The sequence below is a fragment of the Tamandua tetradactyla genome, chromosome 7 (assembly GCF_023851605.1).
Source record: "Tamandua tetradactyla isolate mTamTet1 chromosome 7, mTamTet1.pri, whole genome shotgun sequence".
Lineage (NCBI taxonomy): Eukaryota > Metazoa > Chordata > Mammalia > Pilosa > Myrmecophagidae > Tamandua > Tamandua tetradactyla.
The window spans coordinates 82,030,772-82,053,117 of NC_135333.1; the positions used below are offsets into that span (position 1 = coordinate 82,030,772).

General features: G+C 37.5%; 1 protein-coding gene across 5 annotated transcripts in view; it reads left to right on the top strand.

Annotated features, from left to right (window-relative positions):
• Positions 1-65: 65 nt before the first annotated feature.
• AEBP2 (AE binding protein 2) overlaps positions 66-22,346 on the top strand; it is a 189,398-nt gene continuing 167,117 nt past the window's right edge. For all 5 annotated transcript variants that reach the window (XM_077170238.1, XM_077170237.1, XM_077170240.1 and 2 more), the window contains exon 1: positions 66-929. In XM_077170238.1, coding sequence (XP_077026353.1) covers positions 274-929 — 656 coding nt within the window. In that variant the 5' untranslated portion in view covers positions 66-273. The remainder of the gene's footprint in view (positions 930-22,346) is intronic.

Here is a 22,346-nt window from a genome sequence, read left to right on the forward strand (position 1 = left end):
GCGGAACCTGCGGACTGGGGAGGCGGCACCTCATGCTCCGCGCAGGCGCGCAACTGTCTCCGCGTGAGTGCGCGTAGTCGCGCGCCTGTCCCCGCGCGGGCTCCGTAGCGCGTGTGCAAGCTGACGCAGCTCGCGGGCCCTCCTCCTGCTCTGCCGCGGCTTCGGCGGAGTTTTGGGCGTTTGGGAGGGGGCGAGGGAGCGAGAGTAGAGACAGCGAGAAGGCGGCAGCGGCGGCGGCGAGGAGGAGGAGGAGGAGGAGTAACAGGCGCCGCCATGGCCGCCGCTATCACCGACATGGCCGACCTGGAGGAGCTCTCCCGCCTGAGCCCTCTGCCCCCTGGCAGCCTCGGCGCGGCGCGAGGTCGGGCTGAGCCCCCTGAAGAGGAGGAGGAAGAGGAGGAGGAAGAAGAGGAGGCGGAGGCCGAGGCGGTGGCTGCACTGCTGCTGAACGGCGGCGGCGGTGGGGGTGGCGGCGGCGGAGTGGGGGGCGGCGAGGCGGAGACGATGTCGGAGCCTAGCCCCGAGAGCGCCAGCCAGGCCGGGGAGGACGAGGACGAAGAGGAGGACGATGAGGAGGACGAGAGCAGCAGCAGTGGCGGGGGCGAGGAGGAGAGTAGCGCCGAGAGCCTGGTGGGCAGCAGTGGCGGGAGCAGTAGCGACGAGACCCGGTCCCTGAGCCCCGGCGCTGCCAGCAGCAGCAGCGGGGATGGCGATGGCAAGGAGGGCCTGGAGGAGCCCAAGGGACCGCGGGGTAGCCAGGGTGGCGGTGGGGGCGGCGGCAGCAGCAGCAGCAGTGTAGTCTCCAGCGGCGGCGACGAGGGTTACGGGACCGGGGGAGGCGGAAGCAGCGCGACCTCCGGGGGCCGGCGAGGCAGCTTAGAAATGTCTTCGGATGGGGAGCCCCTAAGCCGCATGGACTCGGAGGACAGGTCAGTGCACCGAACCGTCTCCCCTTCCCTATGCCCTCTTGCACTCCTGGACCCCTTTAGGGGACTTTCTGCTGAGACCCCCGTGTTCCCTGAACCTTCGGCGCCTCCCCCAGGCTCTCAACTCCGAGATCTCCGACCGCCGCGCCCCTTTCGCAGCGGATAGCGGCTTCTAACTCTCAGACCATTTTTCTCCAACTCTCCTTTCCCCGCCCTCTTCCCTCTAGGCTCTGTGCTTCTTATGGACCTAAGGGGAGCTCTAACTTGGAAACAATCCCCAAATAGGTCCCCGATCTCCTGGTGGAGCACGAGGAGGCTTTGATGTACACCTTGGTACATAAGGTTAGCTTCATTCAACCGTCCTCGTGAACACTTGTCAGAACTATAATTGACAAGTGTCTTCCAACATGGCTGGTCTCGCCTGGATTTAACATAACTTCCTTGTCCAGGAAGGAGACCCCAATTATCGCTTTTCTCTACTTAAAGAAAAAAAAAATAAAAAAGGAAGATTGTGCTTTTATATTTAATCAAAGCTTTCCAAATTCCTCATTTGCAGTCATTAATGTGATTTCTGACATGATTTTAATAATCTTTTCTGTTTTGTGGTCAAATCTGGAAGTTTAAAACGCGTGTAAATTATCGTGGAAAGAATAATGAATTGCTGTTTTTTAAAATAACGGGCGTCAAAAAGTAGTAATGATAATACAGTGTCGAAGGTTCAACATACTAGTGTGTCGTTTAAAATCTTTAAAAAGTAATGCTTCGAAGTGAGAGTCACGATTTTAGATGATATTAAAAGTCATGTATGGGAGAGGCCTATGAAGAAATGAGTATCATTTTCTAAAACTTGCTAGGAATAAAGTGGAGACTGATTAAAAATGCATCCAGTATTTTCAGATTTGATAAAAATATTGTAATAGTATGTTTCCGTTCACAATCATTACACTGATCCCTTTGGAGAACTTAATGTTTTAATTAACTGGTTTTTAATGTACTTTTAAACAAAAGAATTATATGCATCATGCATATTATATTTCTAAAGTATATTAGCATTTATTTTAATCATCTAATATTTTGAGGAGCAGTAGGATTTTTAACAATCAGTATTGATTTTGATTTAAGAGTTTAAGTATTCTAAAGTTTTTTTTGCAGGAATTTTGATGAACAAAAGTAAAACTATCTTCAGTGTTACAAGGAATACAAAGGTCTGAATATTTTGGAAATCTAGCATTAGATTCTGTTCCACGTTTACTTTGTCTAGTTAAAACAGTTTGGATGGAGTAAAATAGACTATGAATGTTAGAAAAATTGTTCGTACCTAGGCAGGAAGAAGAATGTTCTCAAGAAAATTACAGATTATTTGTGAACTGCATAGTGAATTACGTGCTGTTTATCATTTTGTTATATTCTTCACTGCTACCACTAGAAGTTGATGTTAGGTTATACAGTCAGCATCTATCGCAGTTCCTTGTATTTACTGAATATTCATACACACACATAAACACACACATAAACATCCACATTTGCCTAATACTGCACAGTTTAAATGTTTCAGCTTTAGTACAGGATATTATTTTGACTTCCATTTAATAGATGATGAAACAAGTTGAGTTGTGTCTTACTCAAAACAATTCAGCTTGGGAGTTAACAAAGGTTCTCAAGTCCCCTGTTATTTCAATTTAACAAGACACTGAATAATTCACCTTAAGTAGCAAGTTGTGTATGTCAGATTTTGTTTGTTGCGTTAATTTCTTTCCATTACATCTCCTAAGGAGACAGTTTGTTGGCCATGTAATATTTCAGAAAGGATGAATTTTGGTTTCATTTGACATTTAATAGATAATTTCTTTGAAAATCTAATTTTTACATCCTTCAAAGTAAGGAGTAATGGTTTCAGGTGGTTAAAACGTAGATAACTAAGCATACTTGTCTTTTCTTAAAGAATGCTTAAATATTAGAGATTTCAAAATTTTGTGGTAATTTTTATATACAGTTTCAGGGTATTAAATTAATCACTTGGATGAAAGAGCTTTATATAAGTAGTGAACCTGGTTGCTGGTCTTGAACTTAATTCTGAAATGTCCTCTTCTTGCCTCTGAAGGTCCCCCCTCTCCCCCCAGAGTTGTTTTAATTTGGAAAGAATCCATAATTCTTATAAATTATCCTGCAGATTACGTCAATCTGTGGGGATTTCATAGATTGATTTCATGGAAGGAAGTCTTTATTTTTGTAACTGATTGAAGCATATCATGGCTGTCAGTTGCTTTTAAAAATATTTGAGACATTACAATATCCTTAAAACTTAGGTTTGTTCAGTTTTTCTGTCATTTCGAAATTAGGTGGTACTTTTGATTTTATTTGAAAGCTTTAGGGTTTGTTGGATTCAAATTTTTTTTGCATGGGCAGGCACTGGGAATCGAACCCAGGTCTCCGGCATGGCAGGTGAGAACTCTGCCTGCTGAGCCACCTTGGCCCTCCCTGGACTCAAATATGTTTATGTACCTCTTTTAAAAGAATAATTAAAAGAAAAGGTTTAGTTATTAGAGGTTGTGACTTAAGGTGGTGTTTTCATTTTGTGTCATTTACAAGTGTATATTTCAAGTGTGATATAAAGTGAGTAACTAATCAAATGATTAAATGACACTTGATATGAAAAACATTGATTATTTTTCCCAGGAGAAAGTTATTCAGAACCAGGTTAATTCTATAAGTGTGTTTATTTTGGTAAATTTTAAAAATCTTAAAATTCTTAGGTAATTTTACTTTTACTTAGGCGATAAGGTAATATAAATTTCTTTGGGGAGAATATTTAACTGTGTGAGACAACTAAAACTAGATTTTCTTTTACATTGAATTTAAGCTTAGCTACTTTTTAAAAAGTTGCCCCCTTTTTCCTTTAGGATAATTTTATGTTAAATGTTACATTAACATTTAAATAGAGTGAGAATTTAAAAATGCCTATAAAATTTAAGCTCACAAATTAGTTCTAACTTTTGAATCAGCTATGAAGCAGCATGAAAGTACCTTCAGCTTCTTATATATCAATAGGTTGATAATAACATCCTCTATTTTGTGTTTTTTTGTCTCCAGTTTATATTATGTTTTTTCCTCCTACTAGAATATAAACCATGACTTATTTGAAAAAGGCTGAGAACACTTTTGACCACTTAGCCTTTCTGAATAAATCCAGTGAAAAGTGCATGTGTGAGGAAGGGCATATAATATGTAAATTAATGATCAGCAAAGGCCACAGGGTCCTCGTACCTTTTTGTGCGTACCAGGGTTTGGCCTCCCAGCCGTAGAGGTTGGAAACTTTGACATGGCAAAGTTGCTTTTGCACTGAGAAAACTGCCTTATATTGCCCAACTTCCAGTAGTATGAGCATGAAGATCTTTTCCACCTAGTGGAGGCTGAACTTTTGAGTCAGATTAATATGGGAAGGTTGCGTATTGAAGATATAATTAAGGATCTGTATGGATGAGGCAATAAAATATATTTATGAAATATAAGTAATATTTTGCTCATGCTTTATGATGGGATTCCCTTTCAGCTACCCCTTTCAACTCTGAAGCAGCTGTTCCAAGTCTCCAGAATCCCACTTTTAGCTACCCTTTCATTTTGATTAAATTCTGGAAAAAGAGTTTCTAATAGGTCTTAGTTTTTCATTGGTAGTTTCAGTAAAGGAAGGTATGGCTCTGTGCTGAAAACAAAACAATTAAAAAAAATGCAGATTTCAGAGTTGAACTTACATGGAGAGTTTTTAAAAAGCCATTTTATTTTTAAGAAACGGGCTATGCATGATTTTTTCTGTCAACCTACAACTTCTCTAATAAAGAAAATATAAATAAATATTAAAAAAGAAAAATTAGGACTACTTCGTTGAATCAGTTTGATGCCTACAGGTTTGATAGCAAAGAGATGTTTACTGTGTGCAAGACCCTTTACTCTGGGTATTGTTGGAAGTAAAAAATCCACCTGGCATATTGCTGTTAGACTTTTTTAAAGGTGTAGGCTTTGCAATTACTTCTTGCAAAAGATTTCAAATCTTGTATTTTGCATTAGTTACTGCTGTGTAACAAATTTCCCCAAAACTTAGTGGCTTAAAATAATGAACATTTGTTTCACACAGTTTCTTAGAGTCAAGAACTGAGAGGCTTAGCTCGGGGTTCTGGCTCAGTCTTCATAAGGTTGTGTTGAGAATGCTGGCCAGTGCTCCAATAGGCTTGGCTGGGACTGGAGATCCTGTTCTAAGATGGCTCACTTACATAGCTCTTGTCAGTAGGCTGCTATTACCAGCCAACTGGATGGCTCCATAGGGCTCTTTGTGTGTCCTCCTGATTTGGCCGCTAGTTTACCCCAGGGGGGTGATCTGAGAAAGCAAAGAGGGAGATACAGTGCCTTTTTATATATCTGCCTACCTATCTTCATACATCTTCAATTAACAGATAAACTTTTCCTATTTTTACTTATACTGTCTGATACATGATGGTTGCTTCTGTTTTTATGGACTGAGACAACCCTTCAAAGCCCACCAAAAATGCTACAGTAAATCCTTTCCTGGCCTTCTTAAGCTTGGTTTTAATTTCTTTTCTTTTTTTTTTTCTTTTCATGGGCAGGCATGGGGGAATCAAACCCGGGTCTCCAGCGTGGCAGGCGAGAACTCTGCCTGCTGAGCCACCGTGGCCCTCCCTCTTTTATCCTTTTAATTCCCACATTTGTATTTCTCTTTTGTATTTCTTTTATGACTGTATTCTATAGTTTGAATGATGTAGACTCTTGTAGTGCAGAATCTGTAAACTGGAGTAAAAGAACACAATTCAAATCTTAGTATTAGTGTATATCTTACAATTTTGAGTAATATCTTTGAGTTTTTGTTCCTCAACTACAAAACAGGGTTAGGTCTTACCATGAAGATGTTCTAAGGTCCAAATGAAATAAGTTCTCTTAAAAAAAAGTGTGAACTGTTCTGAATACCCATATTATTTGAATGCTTGATTCTTCTTTGCTGTTGTAAATGATGTTTTTGAAAGCACAGCACTCATACTCACTTAGATCTCTATAGTGCCTAACACAGTACCTTGGTATGATTATTACTCAGTTATTAGCATTAAATTTAAATAAAACAATTGAATTTATATAAACAAATATTATAAGCTGAGGGCCAGAAATTGGTGCCTTTGCTTGGATCTTTGTATTTGTATTTGATACTGATGAGTTTAAAGTCCTTTTTTCTCCACCCTTTCCAGTTAAAAAAAGGTAATTTACAAATGTAATTAACATATTGATTGCTTGCATTTCAGGCTTGCAGTGGTTGTACTTAATTAGCAGTATGCCTTTACTTGAAATGTTACTGATTGTAATATCTAACTCTTATTTTCTTTATATACTTGGTTATGTTTAGAGAAGAGACTTTTATTTATCTGCGGTATGTGTATGTATGCATTCAGCCAAGGCCCATGAGATCATATGCAAAATTTCATGTGGGCATTTTCTGAGAAGGTGTCAGCAGCTTTTATCAGATTCTCAAATGGTTTGGTCTAACTTTAGAACTGCTGATTTAGAGAAGATGCAGAGGTATATAATGTTTGTGAAAGATTGGACAACTCTGAAATTGTAAATTTCTACAAATGGCATATTTAAAATAATTATGGACAGTCTGAAATAATCACTAGATTCTTTTTTTTTAATAACCACTGTTTAGGAGTATTTACAGTGTAAATTGCTTAATATTTTACCAAAGTTAAATGTAAATGAAGGAGGGAGAAAATATAGGTGGCTTCATGGTTAAGCAAGATCTGGGTCAGAATGTATGGGATTGAATTCTGGCTTTCACTTAACCTGGGTTACCATGGGAAATTTGTTTGTTGTTTAGCTTCTTATTACTTCAGGTCTCTCTGCTGTAAAAGAGGGGCAGTAATAGTTCTTATCCAATAAGATTGTTATGGGGATTATATGTAGAGTAGTTGACACACAATTTATGACGCATTTACTCTTCTACAGAAATTTACAGAACCTTAGCATCTAGCATTATGTGTGAGGTGCTTTTAGGTGCTGGGGATGCAGCAGGGAATAAAACAGTCTCATGGTTTCCTATTTTAGTGGGAAAGAGAGAAGCTGCACAAATCAACTGATAATCGCTAATAATGATCTTTATTATTGTGAAGCAGTATAATATCTGGAATGCCAAGAAGTACTATACCAGGTGTTAAATGTGTGGCAGGTAATCTGCAAAGGAGTGTTGCAGAAACTTGCAAAAGGATATGGTACACTAAAATATTTCATTACACAATCTACATCGTCATAAATTTTAACATATATGTCTATTCTGTGGTTGGCCAAAGAGGCCACATAATACCTTTTATTTTTTAATAGTTTTTAATGTGTAGTTGAAGCTATTGATCTTTTGTTAGTAAAAAGGTTTGGGATGTGTTCTCCATTAATGATAAGGGAGATCAGCAATGATGTAATCACATTTTTATGACTAATGGTTTGCAGTTCTGAAAGGCTTAATTATTTTGGTGTTAGAACTAATAGACAATTTTGGGCATAGATAGGAGAGGAGGAAATGCTTGGATATTTAAAAAATCATTTATTGAACATTTACTGGTGGCTAACAGTCTACCCATTTTAGTGATGGTACCTCCTCAGATATTTAGTTTTTAAAAAGAAGAATAAAAGATGGTTGTATTAGTTTTTATTTTTTCTGTGAATTGTGACAGTGCATTAAAATTAAAACTAGAGTATTGTGTAGTTAATGCATAAATTTTAGTGGAAGGGTGGAACTCCACTTTAGGGTTAGGTGAATGATGAAGAGAGGGTTCTAGAAAATCTCCTTGAAACATGCTCAGGAAATTTCCGGCTTAAATCAGAGGATCTGCATTGCACAAGGGTACACATCTTTTTCTCACTATGGGGTTGTGAATCATAATTTTTTTGCCTCTTTCCCATCTTCTGTTTTTGTAACTCGTAGTCATGTTCAGGTCTCAACTTGAACATTTTCTTAGCCATACTATCCCTGATTTTTTTGTTTGATGCATTGGTAGCGTTCTAAGTCCTCCCTCGCAATTTGGTTAATTGTTTACCATATGCTTCTCTTGCTAGATTGTGTACTCTCTGAGAATACGAACTATTCCTGTTTTGAATATTGCTTTATTATTGCACAGTGCTGGACATTTCAGGTATTCTGTAAATATATTTTGAATGATGACACTCATGTGTTAAAGGAAAATTAATCTTACTTGACAAAGGAGAGAAGGGAAGTTAGGGCAGCTAGGAGACCAATTAGGAGATTTTTGGAGTTTTATAGGTATGAAATGAAAAAAACTTGAGGTAGAGTAGAGTTTGGAGCAAAGTCTTAATGCTTGGGAAACTGAAAAGCAAGAAAAACTAATTTCTTGAGTGGTCTATAAGAAAAAATATGTATTGTCATTATTTGAATCAGAAGTTTTTCTTAAGGACTTAATTGGAACAATAGCTTACCTTATTTTTCCATACAACACCCATCACTAAAATAACTAAAGAAACAATTGGGTAATGAAAGACCATGGATGTTTGGGTCAGAAGAATTTAGGGTTAATTTAAATAACTTCTCAGAAGTTATTTCTTTAACTTTAAAATAGAAGCAATATCTTAGTGTTAGAATTAAGTAAGATGGCATACATATGTAAAGGGCATAGGGCTATGTTTTAATTCATAGTCATTAATCCCCACACTTCTCATGAGGTGTGGTGGGAAGAAGTAATCAATATTTTAGTCTTGCTCTACTAGAGACTGCCTGCAGGAACTTTGGCAAGTCATTTTATTTCCTTGAATCTTGGATTGATTATTTTTCTTAAAAATGAGGGGTTTTGACTAAACATCGTAAGGTAATTTGGAGCTCCAAACTGGTGATATTGCTGCAAGGTTGGCAACTTGTCTAGGTGGAAGTCAGAACAAATAGATAAGTAATTGATTGGAGTCGGCTGGATGTGGAGTATCTCATATTCCATAGTATGACTGCATGAAATGACACAGAGAACCATTCTCTGCCTTGTATCTTCCCCAGTTATTTTTGTATTTTATTTATTTTTGTTGCATACACTTCTTTTTATTGTAGTAGAATACACATAATAACCATTTTAAGCATTTTAAAGCACCCAGTTTCATGGCATTCAGTACATTCACAGTGTTGTACACCAGTCACCATATCTATTTCCAGAACTTTTTCACTATCCCATACAGGAAACCCTTTATCCATTAAACAGGTACTCCCCATTCCCCTCCCTCCCTAAGTCCCTGGTAACCTCTCATCTGCTTTCTGTTTCTATGAATTTGCCTCTTCCGGACATTTCATATGAATGGAGGTACACAGTATTTTGTCCTTTTTGTCTGGTTTCTTTCACATAGCGTAGTGTCTTCACGGTACATCCATGTTGTATGTATTGGCACTTCATCACCTTTTATGGCTGAATAATATGCCATTGTTTATCCTTTCATCTGCTGGTGGACATTTGGGTTCTTTTCACTTTTTGTGAGTAGATACGCTATGAGCATTTGTGTACAAGTTTTTGTTTGAACCCGTTTTATATTCTTTTCGGTGCACTCACTTTTTTTCTCATTTTTTTTAATCTGGAGATTTTAGTGAGATATATCCACATACCATATAGTTCATCCAATCAGTGTCTCACACAGTCGGTTTCACCGTATCATCACTTAGTTGTGCAATCATCACACTCAATTTAAGACCGTTTTCATTGCTCCGAAGAGAAAAATAATGGACACACACAAAAAAGAAAATCCCAAACTCCCCATCTCTCTCTCTTTTTTTTAAACTTTTTTATTGTATAGTATAACACATATACAAAGCAAAGAAAAAAGCAGTAGTTTTCAAAGCACTTGTCAACAAGTAGTTACAGGACAGATCCCAGAGTTTGTCGTGTCAATATTGTTACTGAGATGTCTTCACACAACACACAGTCCATCCAAAGTATACAATCAGTGGTTCACAATATCATCACATAGTTATGCATTCATCACTGTAGTCACTTTTAGAACATTTGCATCACTCCAGAAAAAGAAATAAAAAGGCAAAAGGAAAAACTCGTACATCCCATACCCCTTAACTGTCCCTCTCACTGACTACCAGTATTTTAATATACCAAATTTTTTTTACTCCTTATCCCCCCCCTCCATTATTTATTTATTTTGTCCTTTTTTTTTTTTATTAACTCATCTGTCCATACCCTAGATAAAAGGGACCATCAGCCACAAGGTTTTCACAATCACATGGTCACATTGCAAAAGTTATATAGTTATACATCATCTTCAAGAATCAAGGCTATTGGAATACAGTTCGACAGTTTCAGGTAGTTCCTTCTAGCTATTTGAATACACTAAAAACTAAAAAATGTGTAAGAATACCCTCCAGAATAACCTCTTGACGCTATTTGAAATCTCTTAGCCAGTGAAAATTTATTTTATCTCTTTTCCCTTTTGGTCAAGAAGGCTTTCTCAGTACCATGATGCCGGGTTGCAGCTCATCTCCAGGAGTCATGTCCCATGTTACCAGGAACATTTAATATCTTTGGGAGTCATGCCTCATGTAGGGAGAGAGCAGAGAGTTCACCTGCCAAGTTGGCTTACAGAGAGAGAGAGGCAACATCTGAGCAGCAAAAGAAGTTCTCTCAAGATGACTCTAAGATGTAATATTATAAATAGGCTTATCTTCACTTTTGCAGGAATAAGTTCCATAGGGGTGAGCCCCAAGGTCAAGCACTCAGCCTGTTAAATTGGTTGTCCCCAGTGCTTGTGAGAATATCAGAAATTCCCCAGGTGGGGAAGTTTAGTATTTCCTCCTTTCTCCCCAGTCCCTCAAAGGGACTTTGCAAATAAATACTTTTTTGTTCTCTGCCCAAATTACTCTGGAATGTATCAGGACATCACACTGACCTGTACAAATCAACAAGATCTCATTCTCTCTTCAGCATTCCATGAAATTATGGTATTCGAATAAACTGACCATACAAGTTAAGTTAGATATTGTGCTACCAAAAATATAAATTTTGTTCCAAATTAGCATCTCTTCCTTTGGTCTTACATAGAAGTTGAGGTTTTAAAATATAGACCAAAACACCCCATATCTCTTATCAGCTCCTGTTATTGACCCCTAGTATTGGTGTGTGTTCTAGTTTGCTAGCTGCTGGAATGCAACACACCAGAGATGGATTGGCTTTTAATAAAAGGGGATTTATTTTGTTCGTTCTTCAGAGGAAAGGCAGCTAACTTTCCACTGAGGTTCTTTCTTACGTGGAAGGCACAGAATGGTCTCTGCTGGTCTTCTCTCCAGGCCCTTGGGTTCCAACAACTTTCCCCGGGGTGACTTCTTTCTGCATCTCCAAAGGCCTGGGCTGAGCTGCTAGTGCTGAGATGAATGCTGAGCTGCTTAGCAGTGCTGCATTGGCAGTCTCCCATTTAAGCACCAGCCAATTAAGTCAAATGTCACTCATTGCAGCAGACACGCCTCTAGCTGACTGCAGATGTAATTGGCAACAGATGAGGTTCACGCACCTTTGGCTTATGGCCTCAGCAACAAGACTAGGTATGCTCACCTGGCCAAGTTGACAACTGAATCTAACTACCACAGCGTGGTACACCCTTTACTGTTGATGGAAAAATATTACAGTATTACTGTTAACTATAGTCCATAGCAATAGGTAATTTTTCCCCATATGCCACTCTGTTACTAACTCCTTGTACCAGTGTTGTATATTTGTCAGTAGTTCATGCAAGAACTTATTTATGTTTGTAATGTTAATGATGACTTACATGACTTTAAACAACCCCTTTCAACAAAATTCAGCTGTAATATGGCATATTACTTATAATCCCAATAATGAGCGACCATCACCTCTGTCCATTCCCAGACATTTAATGTTAGCAATTGTGTACGTATTAGGTAACTGCTCCCCTTTCTTCTCCAGTTCTTTTTAACTGCATATAAGGAAGCACTATTTGGAAAAAGTTGTGATTATTTGAACAATTCAAGAAAGTGGTTAGCCCCCAGCTTATTTTTTGTTCTTCAACAATAAAAAAATAAATTTACATAGCTACTGTAGGAGAATATTACTATCGGTCTAGTCTGCTTAAGAATTTGTGAGGCTGTTTCTTCAGCTTATAGCAGAAATTTTAAGAAGTTCAATTCTTTGCACAGTCCCAACAACCTAATGACATGAGGAAACACAGATTTTACAACTTGCCCAAGTTCACACACCTCATGACAGGTACTAGGCAGTCCCTGGGTCTAAACATGGCCTTAGGTACTATTCTGCTTATTTGACTATAGTAACAGTAGTCAAATTGACCAGGGAGATTTAATTAAAATAGTAGAAGTGGCTCTTTTAATTTTCAACCTGTGTCTTCTGTGGAAAATAAGTTCTGGGTACGAGTTCATTTACATTTCTTGCCTTTTTCTCCATTTGTAATATAGGAAGAGTTAGACTTTGAAGCCTAGATCTTTCTTAAGACTATGAATTATGCTAACTTTTTTTTCAATTTTATTGAGAAATATTCACACATCACACAAACCATCTAAGGTATCATCACATAGTTTTTCATACATCCCATGATGAACTTTAGAACATTTTCATTACTCCAGAACAGAAATAGGAGTAAAAAGTAAAACTTAAATCCTCCCATACCCCGAATCCCCTCCTGTTGTTGACCCATAGCATTGGTGTAATAAATTTGTTATTGTAGATAAAAGAATATTAAAATATTATTAACTATAGGCCATAGTTTGCAATAGCTATGTTTTTCCCCATAAACTTCTCTGTTATTATTTACATTTGTAGTAATTCGTGCAAGAACTTATTTATGTACATCACTTTAAACAACCACTTTCAATCAAATAGATCTTCTTAAGACTTTATGAAAGGTACTTTTAAGTATGGTTGTTTAGTCTCAAGGACAGTGAAGAGTCATTTTATTGACATTTTACTTATTTAATGCAACAGTTTTCATGTCTCTGAGACTTACTTTCTCTTTTCATTTATATTTTGTGTTTCCAGGAAAGTGAAGTGTTACTAATTAGAGAAAACAGAATTTTTGGAAGGATAGTAGTATTGATTAGTAAAAACATTTACTAGTTCATTTAAATTACAAAAATATTTGTCACTGCTTTTTCTAAACATCTATTGAAAGTACTGAGTAAATCAATCAGTTGTAGGCTTCTTTCCTTAAACTGTTTATTTTGGAATACTCTCAAATTATAGGACTGTTCTAGTTTGCTAGCTGCCAGAATGCGGTATACCAGAAACAGAATGGCTTTTAACAAAGGGAATTTAATAAGTTGCTAGTTTACAGTTCTAAGGCTGAGAAAATGTCCCAGTTGAAACAAGTCTATAGAAATGTCCAATCTAAGGCATCCAGATAAAGATATGTTGGTTCAAGAAGGCGGACGAAGTTCAGGGCTTCTCTCTCAGCTGGAAAGGCACATGGCAAACACGGAGTCATTTGCTAGCTTTCTCTCCTGTTTCCTGAAGCTCCCCAGGAGGCATTTTCTTTCTTCATCTCCAAAGGTCACTGGCTTGTGGACTCTCTGCTTCGTGGTGCTCCAGCATTCTCTGCTCTCTCTGAATCTCCCATTCTCTAAAATGTTTCCTCTTTAATAGGACTCCAATAAGCCAATCAAGACCCACCCAAATGGGTGGAGACATGTCGTCACCTAATCCAGTTTAACAACCACTCTTGACTAAATCACATCATCCAGGGAAATGATCTGATTACAGTTTCAAACATACAGTATTGAATAGGGATTATTATACCTTTATAAAATGGGATTTTGATCAAAACATGGATTTTCTAGGGGGCATACATCGTTTCAGACCAGCACAAGGACAGTTACAGAAATAATAGAAACCCAATACATTGAACTCTAATATATCCTTAGTCTCCTCTCACGTACCAATATTCACCAATTTTAACATTTTGCCACATTTGTCTTAATATTCAATCCATCTGTCCATCCATCCATTTATCAGTCCATTTTCTGAAAACTTGAATATAGGTTGTATACATCCTGTTGCTTAAACCTTTATACTCTCAACATACATTTTCTCAGAATAAGAGCATTGACTGATGTTACCACCTATGTGCCGTGGAAATTTAATAGACTGTGTAGTAAGACTGTAAAGCTTAAATTCTTGTTAGACTGCTTGCTATATCCCATCCAGGATCATGTGTTGCATTTAATTGTCATTGTCTTTTTTTTTTTAATTTTTAAATTTTTCTTATGTCATTGTCTTTTTAGTTCTTTTCTTTTTTATTTTTTTTGAATTGAAGGATTAAATATGGTGAAAATGTTTCTATCTCAACCACAACACATTCACAGTATTGATCACATTTACAATATTGCAATATTATCACCTTCCATTACTAAAACTTTCCATCTCCTCAAAACAGAAACCATACACTCATTATGCATTAATTCCCCATTTCCCTTGCCCCCGCCCTGTAACCTGTACTCTAATTTCTGTCTGTATGAGCTTGTTTGTACTCCAGTTTTATCTTTGTAGTTCCCATGGGGCTTAAATTTAACATCCTAAATCTTTTGTGGTCTCGTTTGCTTTTGATATGAATGTCAGTAGCATTCACAAATCATGTTTCTATATCTTTCTGTCCCCCTAAAATAATGTAGTTCTTGTCACAGATTATGTGTTTATACATTATACACTGATTTATCATTACTTTTTTTCTTTTTTTCCCTTGGACACATGGGGGCTGGGAATTGAACTGGGTCTCCTACATGGCAGACAGTATTGTCTTATCCCATTTTATGCATTTGCCTTTTAGATCCTGTAGCAAGTACAAAGGGAAGTTATAAAGCAAAAATCCAGTAGGATTTGCATTTATATTTATCTTTATTTCTTCATGTGACTTCTGTTTTCCCTTCAACTTTCAGAACTCTCTTTATCGTCTTTTTAAGGCATCTTCCTCTCACTTTTGAAAGGCAGTTTTGTTGGATATAGAATTCTTGGTTGTCAGTTTTTTTTACCTTGAACCTTTTAAACATGTCATCCTTCTACCTTCTTACCTCCATACTCTGATGAGAAATAGGTCCTTAATCGTATTGAGGTTCCCTTGTATGTGACATGTTGCTTCTCTCTTGAGGCTTTCAGAATTCTCTGTTTATCTTTGGCATTAGATAGTTTGATTATACTGTGCTGCAGTTTGGGTCTATTTGGAGTTTGTTGAGTGCTTTGATTTATTTATTCATGTCTCTTGTTAAATTTGGAGGAGTTTTCAGCCTTTATTTCTTTGAATATTCTTTCTGCCTTTTTTTCTTCTTTTTTTCTGGGGCTCCCACGATGCATGCATGGTATACTTGATAGTGTACCACAGGTTCCTCCGGCTCTGTTCACTTTTATTCATTCTTTCTGCTCTTCAGACTGAATGATTTCATTTGCCTCATCTTCAGGTTCTCAAGATTCTTTCATCTGCCAGCTTTAATCTGCTTTTCATCCCCTCTAGGAAATTTTAAATTTCTGTTTCTGTGGTCTTCACTATGTTTGGTTCCTTTTCATAATTTCATAATTCTGTTGATATTCTCATCCATCATTTTCTTTATTTCCCTTAGTTCTTTGTCCCTGTTTCCTTTAGCTCTTTGAACATGTTTAAGCCCATTTTAAAAAACTGTTTCTGTATATCTCAGATCTTGTTGATGTTTCTGATGCTTTAATCTTCTCTTTTGCCTGGGCTATCACTTCCTATTTCTTTGTGTTTGTAATCTTTTGTTGAAACTTGGACATTTTGTTATTTTAATGGGTTATCACTGAGATTTAGACTCTGTGGCATCTATTTTTCAAGCCTTATACCCAGCTACTGTTATGATACTTTTCTTGAGTGCCAGGAGCTAGCAAAAAAAAAAAAAAGAGAGAAAAGGAAAACATCTTTCTTAGCCCTTGCAGATTGATCCCTGCAAGGGCTGCCCTTCAGGCCTTATGCATAACAGTGGAACTCCAAAATAGCAAAGGGGCTTCCATGATCCTTCCTGCCCATCTCCCCTTTTTTTAAAAAATTTTTTTTATTAATTTTTTTAAAAAAATTACAGGAAACACATTCTTAATATGTGATCATTCCATTTTCTATAGATAATCAGTAATTCACAATATCATCACATAGTTGCATATTCATCGTCATGATCATTTCTTAGAACATTTGCATCAATTCAGAAAAAGAAATAAAAAGACAACAAAAAAATAAAACGAAAATAGAAAAAAAATTGTACATACCATACCCCTTACTCCTCCCTTTCATTGATCACTAGCATTTCAAACTAAATTTGTTTTAACATTTGTTCCCCCTATCATTCACCTTCATTCCATATGTTCCACTCTTCGCCGACAAGGCAGACAAAAGGAGCACCAGATACAAGGTCCCCACAACCACACAGCCGCGAAAGCCACACCACCATACAATCCACATCAAGAAACATGGCCACCGGAACACAGCTCCACACCCCCAGCCTGCCCTTCTCTTGTCTTGGACATGCATATGTGGTCTTCGGAATTCCTCCGTTCTTAATGTCCCCTCATCCCTAGGAACCAGTTTCCTCACAGTCAGGACACTCTGCTGTTGTCTTACAGTCAGCATTCCGTTGCCCCAGGCAACACTCCTTGACTGCTCTTCCACAGCCTTCTGTAGGAGACCTCATTCTGTGGGAGAGCTTGGTTAGCCTGCCTTCCAACCTGCAGGGCAAGTTTTGAGATGGGCAATTTTTTTTTAAAAATTTATTTATTAATTAAAAAAATAAAGAAACAAAATAAAACAACATACATAATCAGTAATTCACAATATCATCACTTAGTTGTATATTCATCATTTCTTAGAACATTTGCATCGATTTAGAAAAAGAAATAAAAAGATAACAGAATAAGAAATAAAATAACAGAGAAAAAAGAGTTATACATATCATACCCCTTACCCCTTGCTGTCATTGATCACTAGGATTTAAACTAAATTTATTTTAGCATTTATTCCCCCTATTATTTATTTTTATTCCATGTGTTCTACTCCTTTGTTGACAAGGTAGATAAAAGAAGCATCAGACACAAGGTTTTCACAATCACACAGTCACATTGTGACAGCTATATCATTATTCAGTCATCCTCAAGAAACATGGCTACTGGAACACAGCTCTACATTTTCGGGCAGTTCCCTCCAGTCTCTCCATAACATCTTGAATAACAAGATAATATCTACTTGATGCATAAGAGTAACCTCCAGGATAACCTCTCGACTCTGTTTGGAATCTCTCAGCCATTGACACTTTGTCTCATTTCACTCTTCCCCCTTTTGGTCGAGAAGATTTTCTTAATCCCTTGATGCTAAGTCTCAGCTCATTCTAGGGTCTTTCTCAGTCCCTTGATGGTGAGTCTCTGTTCATTCCAAGATCTCTGTCCCACGTTGCCAGGAAGGTCCACACCCCTGGGAGTCAGGTCCCACGTAGAGAGGGGTAGGGTGGTGAGACTGCTCATTGTGTTGGCTGGAGTGAAAGGCCACATCTGAGCAACAAAAGAGGTTCTCTTGGGGGTGACTCTTAGGCCTAAATTTTAAGTAGACTTGACCTACCCTTTGCAGGGTTAAGTTTATATGAACAAACCCCAAGACTGGGGCTCAGCCTATAGCTTTGGTTGTCCACACTGCTTGCGAGAATATCAAGAATTCAACTTGGGAAAGTTGAATTTCTCCCCATTGAGATGGGCAAGTTTTGAGATGACTAAGTGCCTCAGGTCACCACCAGACAGATTGGTCCAGACATATTTGGTCCCAGTTTGTGCACAAGTGACACTTTGTTCCCTCTAGAACTGGGACTGCTGGTGAGAGGTGGAGGAGGTGCCAGCCAGGACTCCATGAGATCCTACTGCTTAAGTAGCTTTTTTCCTTGATTTTGTGCTGTTCTGTTACTGGAGTCCTTTAACTTTTGTGGGGGGTTGAGAAAGATATTTCTCCCAGTTTTTCTTGGTTGTTCAAAACTTCTGTAGGGGGCTGGAGCCCTGAAGCATCTCCACCATCTTGATAAGGGCAGGCCTCCCTAACATGTTTCTTTTGGAGAATTTATTGGCTCATGGTGTTGAGTCTAGCAGAAGTCCAAAATTGAGGCATCAGCAAGATGATGCTTTTCCCCTGATGACTGGCAGTTTGGGACTGGCTGCCAGCAATCTCCTAATGGGTTTTAAAATAAAAACAGTTTTCCTGTTCTGTCAGCTGCTCAGAAACCTATCATCACTCATAAGTTCTACTGTAATGTGTTTTCCCAGATATGAGAAAAGCTTCAGGCACTGGTGTTTCTGAATCTTCCACTTTTCTGCATGAGAAGTGAAGGGGTGGCGCAGCACAGAGAAGGAAAAAGGATTTTGGGTTTATTTTAGGAAAAGGATACAAATAAGAAGCCAAAAGAAGAGATATATTGGGAGAGTTTTGGGAAGGTTTTGCAAACCCTTCAGTGTCCTTGCTACGTGGAATCAGAATGCATTACCCTCCTAGTACAGAGAAATATTTTCTCAGTCATGGAAGCTCATTGGACTTTAAGTGTCCTGAATTTACATGAGATCTTATTACGTAGGCATGATTGATAGATTCAGTATTCACATGGTTGAATTCAGTCAGCAGCCCCCCTCCAGTTATAGACTTTAGAACCTTAAATTTATCTTGGAAATTATTCCCTTGAACATGTCTTCTTTTTAGGGATTGATCAATACCATAATCATTTTTTGTCATAAATGTTTTTGTTACTGAAATCATACATAATAAAATAATTTTCATGATTTGACATTAACTTTTTTTTTTTTACATGGGCAGGCACTGGGAATCGAACCCTGTTCATCTGGCATGGCAGACAAGCATTCTTGCCTGCTAAGCCACCGTGGCCTGCCCAGACATTAACTTTTTAAAGAACTTTCAAATATGTGATTACTTCTATATAAAATGGAAATTGCCCATCACATACAAACATTTTTCTGGAAATCTTTTTTTTTTTAATATATTTTTATTGAGAAATCTTCACACATATACAGTCCCTACATAGTGTACAATCAGTGGCTTACAGTATCATCACATGCTTGTATATTCATCACCATGATTATTTTTGGAACATTTGTATCACTCCAGAAAAAGAAATAGAAAAAAGAAAAAATCCCATACATCTCATACCCTTTACCCATCCCTCTCATCAACCACAATTTTTTTTATCCCTTACCCTACCCCCCCGCATTTACTTTTTATCTTTATTTTTTACCTGTCTGTCCACACTCTAATCAAAAAGAGAATCAAACACAAGGTTTTCATAATCATATGGTTAGTCACCTTGTAAAAGCTATATAGTTACATAGTCATCTTCAAGATTTAAAGCTACTGGAATACAGTGCAGCAGTTTCAGGTACTTCCCTCTAGCCACTCGAATATACTACCAGAGAGCTGTTTTGTTTTTTTTTTTTTAAACTTTTATTGATAAAACCAATCAACATACAAACACTAACATTCTTAGTGTATGAACATTCTGTACTTGGTGTGCAATCAGTAACTCATGATATCATCACATAGTTATATATTCACCACCACGATCATTTCTTAGAACATTTACATCACTCTAGAAAAAGAAATAAAAAGAAAAAACTCATACACACCATACCCCTTACCCATCCTTTTCCTTGACTGCTAGTATTTCCCTCTACCCAATTTATTTTAACAGTTCCCCTATTATTTATTTATTTTTATTCCATATTTTTTACTTATCTGTCCATACCATAGATAAAAGGAACATCAGACACAAGGTTCCGCAATCACATAGTCACTTTGTGAAACCTGTATCATTATACAGTCATCTTAAAGAAACATGGCTACTGGGACACAGCTCTACAGTTTCAGGCACTTCCCTCTAGCCTCTCTAATACACCTTAAACTAAAAAGGGGATATCTATATAATGCGTAAGAACAACCTCCAGAATAACTTCTTGACTCTATTTGAAATCTCTCAGCCACTGACACTTTATTTTGTCTCATTTCTCTCTTTCCCCTTTCAGTTGAGAAGGTTTTCTCAGTCCCTTAATGCTGAGTCCCGGTTCATTCTAGGATTTCTGTTCCATGTTGCCAGGGAGGTTTACACCCCTGGGAGTCGTGTCCCACGTAGAGGGGGAGGGCAGTGAGTTTGCTTGCTGTGTTGGTTGAGAGATAGGCCACATCTGAGCAACAAAAAAGTTTTCTGCGGGTGAGTCTTAGGCCTAATTTTAAGTAGGCTTAGTCTATCTTTTGTGGGGATAAGTTTCATATGAACAAACCCCAAGATTGAGGGTTCGGCCTGTTGATTTGATTGTTCTCACAACTTGCGAGAATATCAGGAATTCTCCAAATGGAGAAGTTGAATTTTCCCCCTTTCTCACCATTCCCCCAAGGGGACTTTGCAAATACTTTTTTATTCACTGTTCAAATCATTCTGGGATTTATTGGGGCATCACTCTGAGCAAATCTACAAAATTTCATGCCCTAGTCAAGGTTCCATATACTTATGGTGTTCAATTAAACTGTCCATGTAAGTTATATTAGGAGATGCACTAGTCAAAATATAAATTTTGTACCAAATAAATATTTTTTGCTTTAGTCTCTGAAAAGCTTTTTAAGGTAAAAGATAACTCTTCATAGAGTAATGGTATTAGACTGTTGCTATTATAGTCTTTTTGACAATAATTGCTTACTAATCTCTTAAGCGGAATAAAAAATGTGGGTAGAGTAATTGTATAGGGCAATAGACTAGAAATGAGAAATTTAAAGTAATGTGCACAGTACGTGGTAGTGACATAAGAATGCAGCCTACTTGTTTTACATGGGCTGTATTTCATCATCATTGCATAAAGTCCCCTTTGGCCAATGTAATGAATGCTGCTAGATCTTGGGAAAGAAATCTTTTGTCTTTATTCAGGGAAATAATTGTGGATTTAGTGGGTAGTCTTTTTCTTCACTAGTTTTTAAAATTTTTAAATTTTAGTTTTTAAAATTGAGTGATAATAGCTTATAATTACAAAATGATAATAATCAGATTTTGATTTTGGCTTACGATTTTTGTGTGCTCCCAATTAATTTTTTATGATTATCTCAGTGTAACAAAGCCATATACTTTACTTGACTTTAAAATCCTACTTAAGTTTGTTGCTATAAAAATTCTGTGAACATTTACTATGTGTAAGATCCTAACAATCTAGTTTTGGGACCTTACTCCAAATGAGAGGTTTATAGGTGATTCGAAGTACAAAATAATAAGGGAGTAGAATTCCTTCCACCTTAGATGAATAGGAGGGCCTTAGGGAAATTTAACTTGAGTATATATGTATATTATATGTAACAAAATAGGCCCTTGTCTATACTTTCTTTTCTAATAGTCTCTGAATTTAAAGACCTAAAAGTCCATAGCTGATCAGAAAGCAAAACGAGGGCAATCCAACAGAAACCTGATATGGGTTAAATTCCTTAGTCCTACTTAAGAGCAGTTTCATGAGTGTATTTATATTTGATAAATAAAAATTAAAATGACTGTGCCTTTGTCCCTGGAATGAATATTTGGAATTGGATTTTATGTTGGAGTTTTTAGGCTTATATCTGTTTTAGAGGCCTAAGTTCCAAATTTGTGACACATTTTACCAAAAGGATAGTGTGGTTTCCTTTGACTGACCTTGAGTTTTTTTTTTTTTTTTTTTTTTTTTTTTTAAAGAGAAAGGGAGGAAGGGAAGGAAAGACAGAGAAGGAAGGAAGGATGGAAGGAAGGAAGAAAGGGAAACATCTTTAAACATTTTCTTGTTTTATTATATTTTGTTTGTTTTGTTTTGTTTTATACATGGGCTGGGGCCGGGAATCGAACCGGGGTCCTCCGGCATGGCAGGCAAGCACTCTTGCCCGCTGAGCCACCGCGGCCCGCCCTGAGTTTTTTAATTAAGCAACTTGACTTGTAGGAATCAGATTTAAAGATAAGTCAAATTATATGTAGATATTAAATATCTTTGTGTGTTTGCTATGGATGTACAAAACGAAAGAAACATCTGCTTGTGTTGTTTGGACACTAAATGAAACTGAGTGAGTTATTTTGATGTAGTTTATAGATTGCATTTCATTATTTTTTTAAATCAGTAATTTACTCAAATTTCTCCTTTGAATGTATAGCAGTGTGGTAGTCAAATTGATTAGCATTACTGTTTTGCACTTAGGAGTTGCCAGAGACTTTGGGCAAATCATACAGTTTTCTTATCTCAGTTTCTCTTTGTAAGATGAGGAGACATATAGTACTCATCTCTTAGAGATCTGTTAAGCTTGCATCTCTTTCTAGCTCTGTGTACTTTTCTTCACTGGATCTCTTCAACATGGCTAATTCAGGGGAGCCACATTGCTTATTTGTCAGTTCAG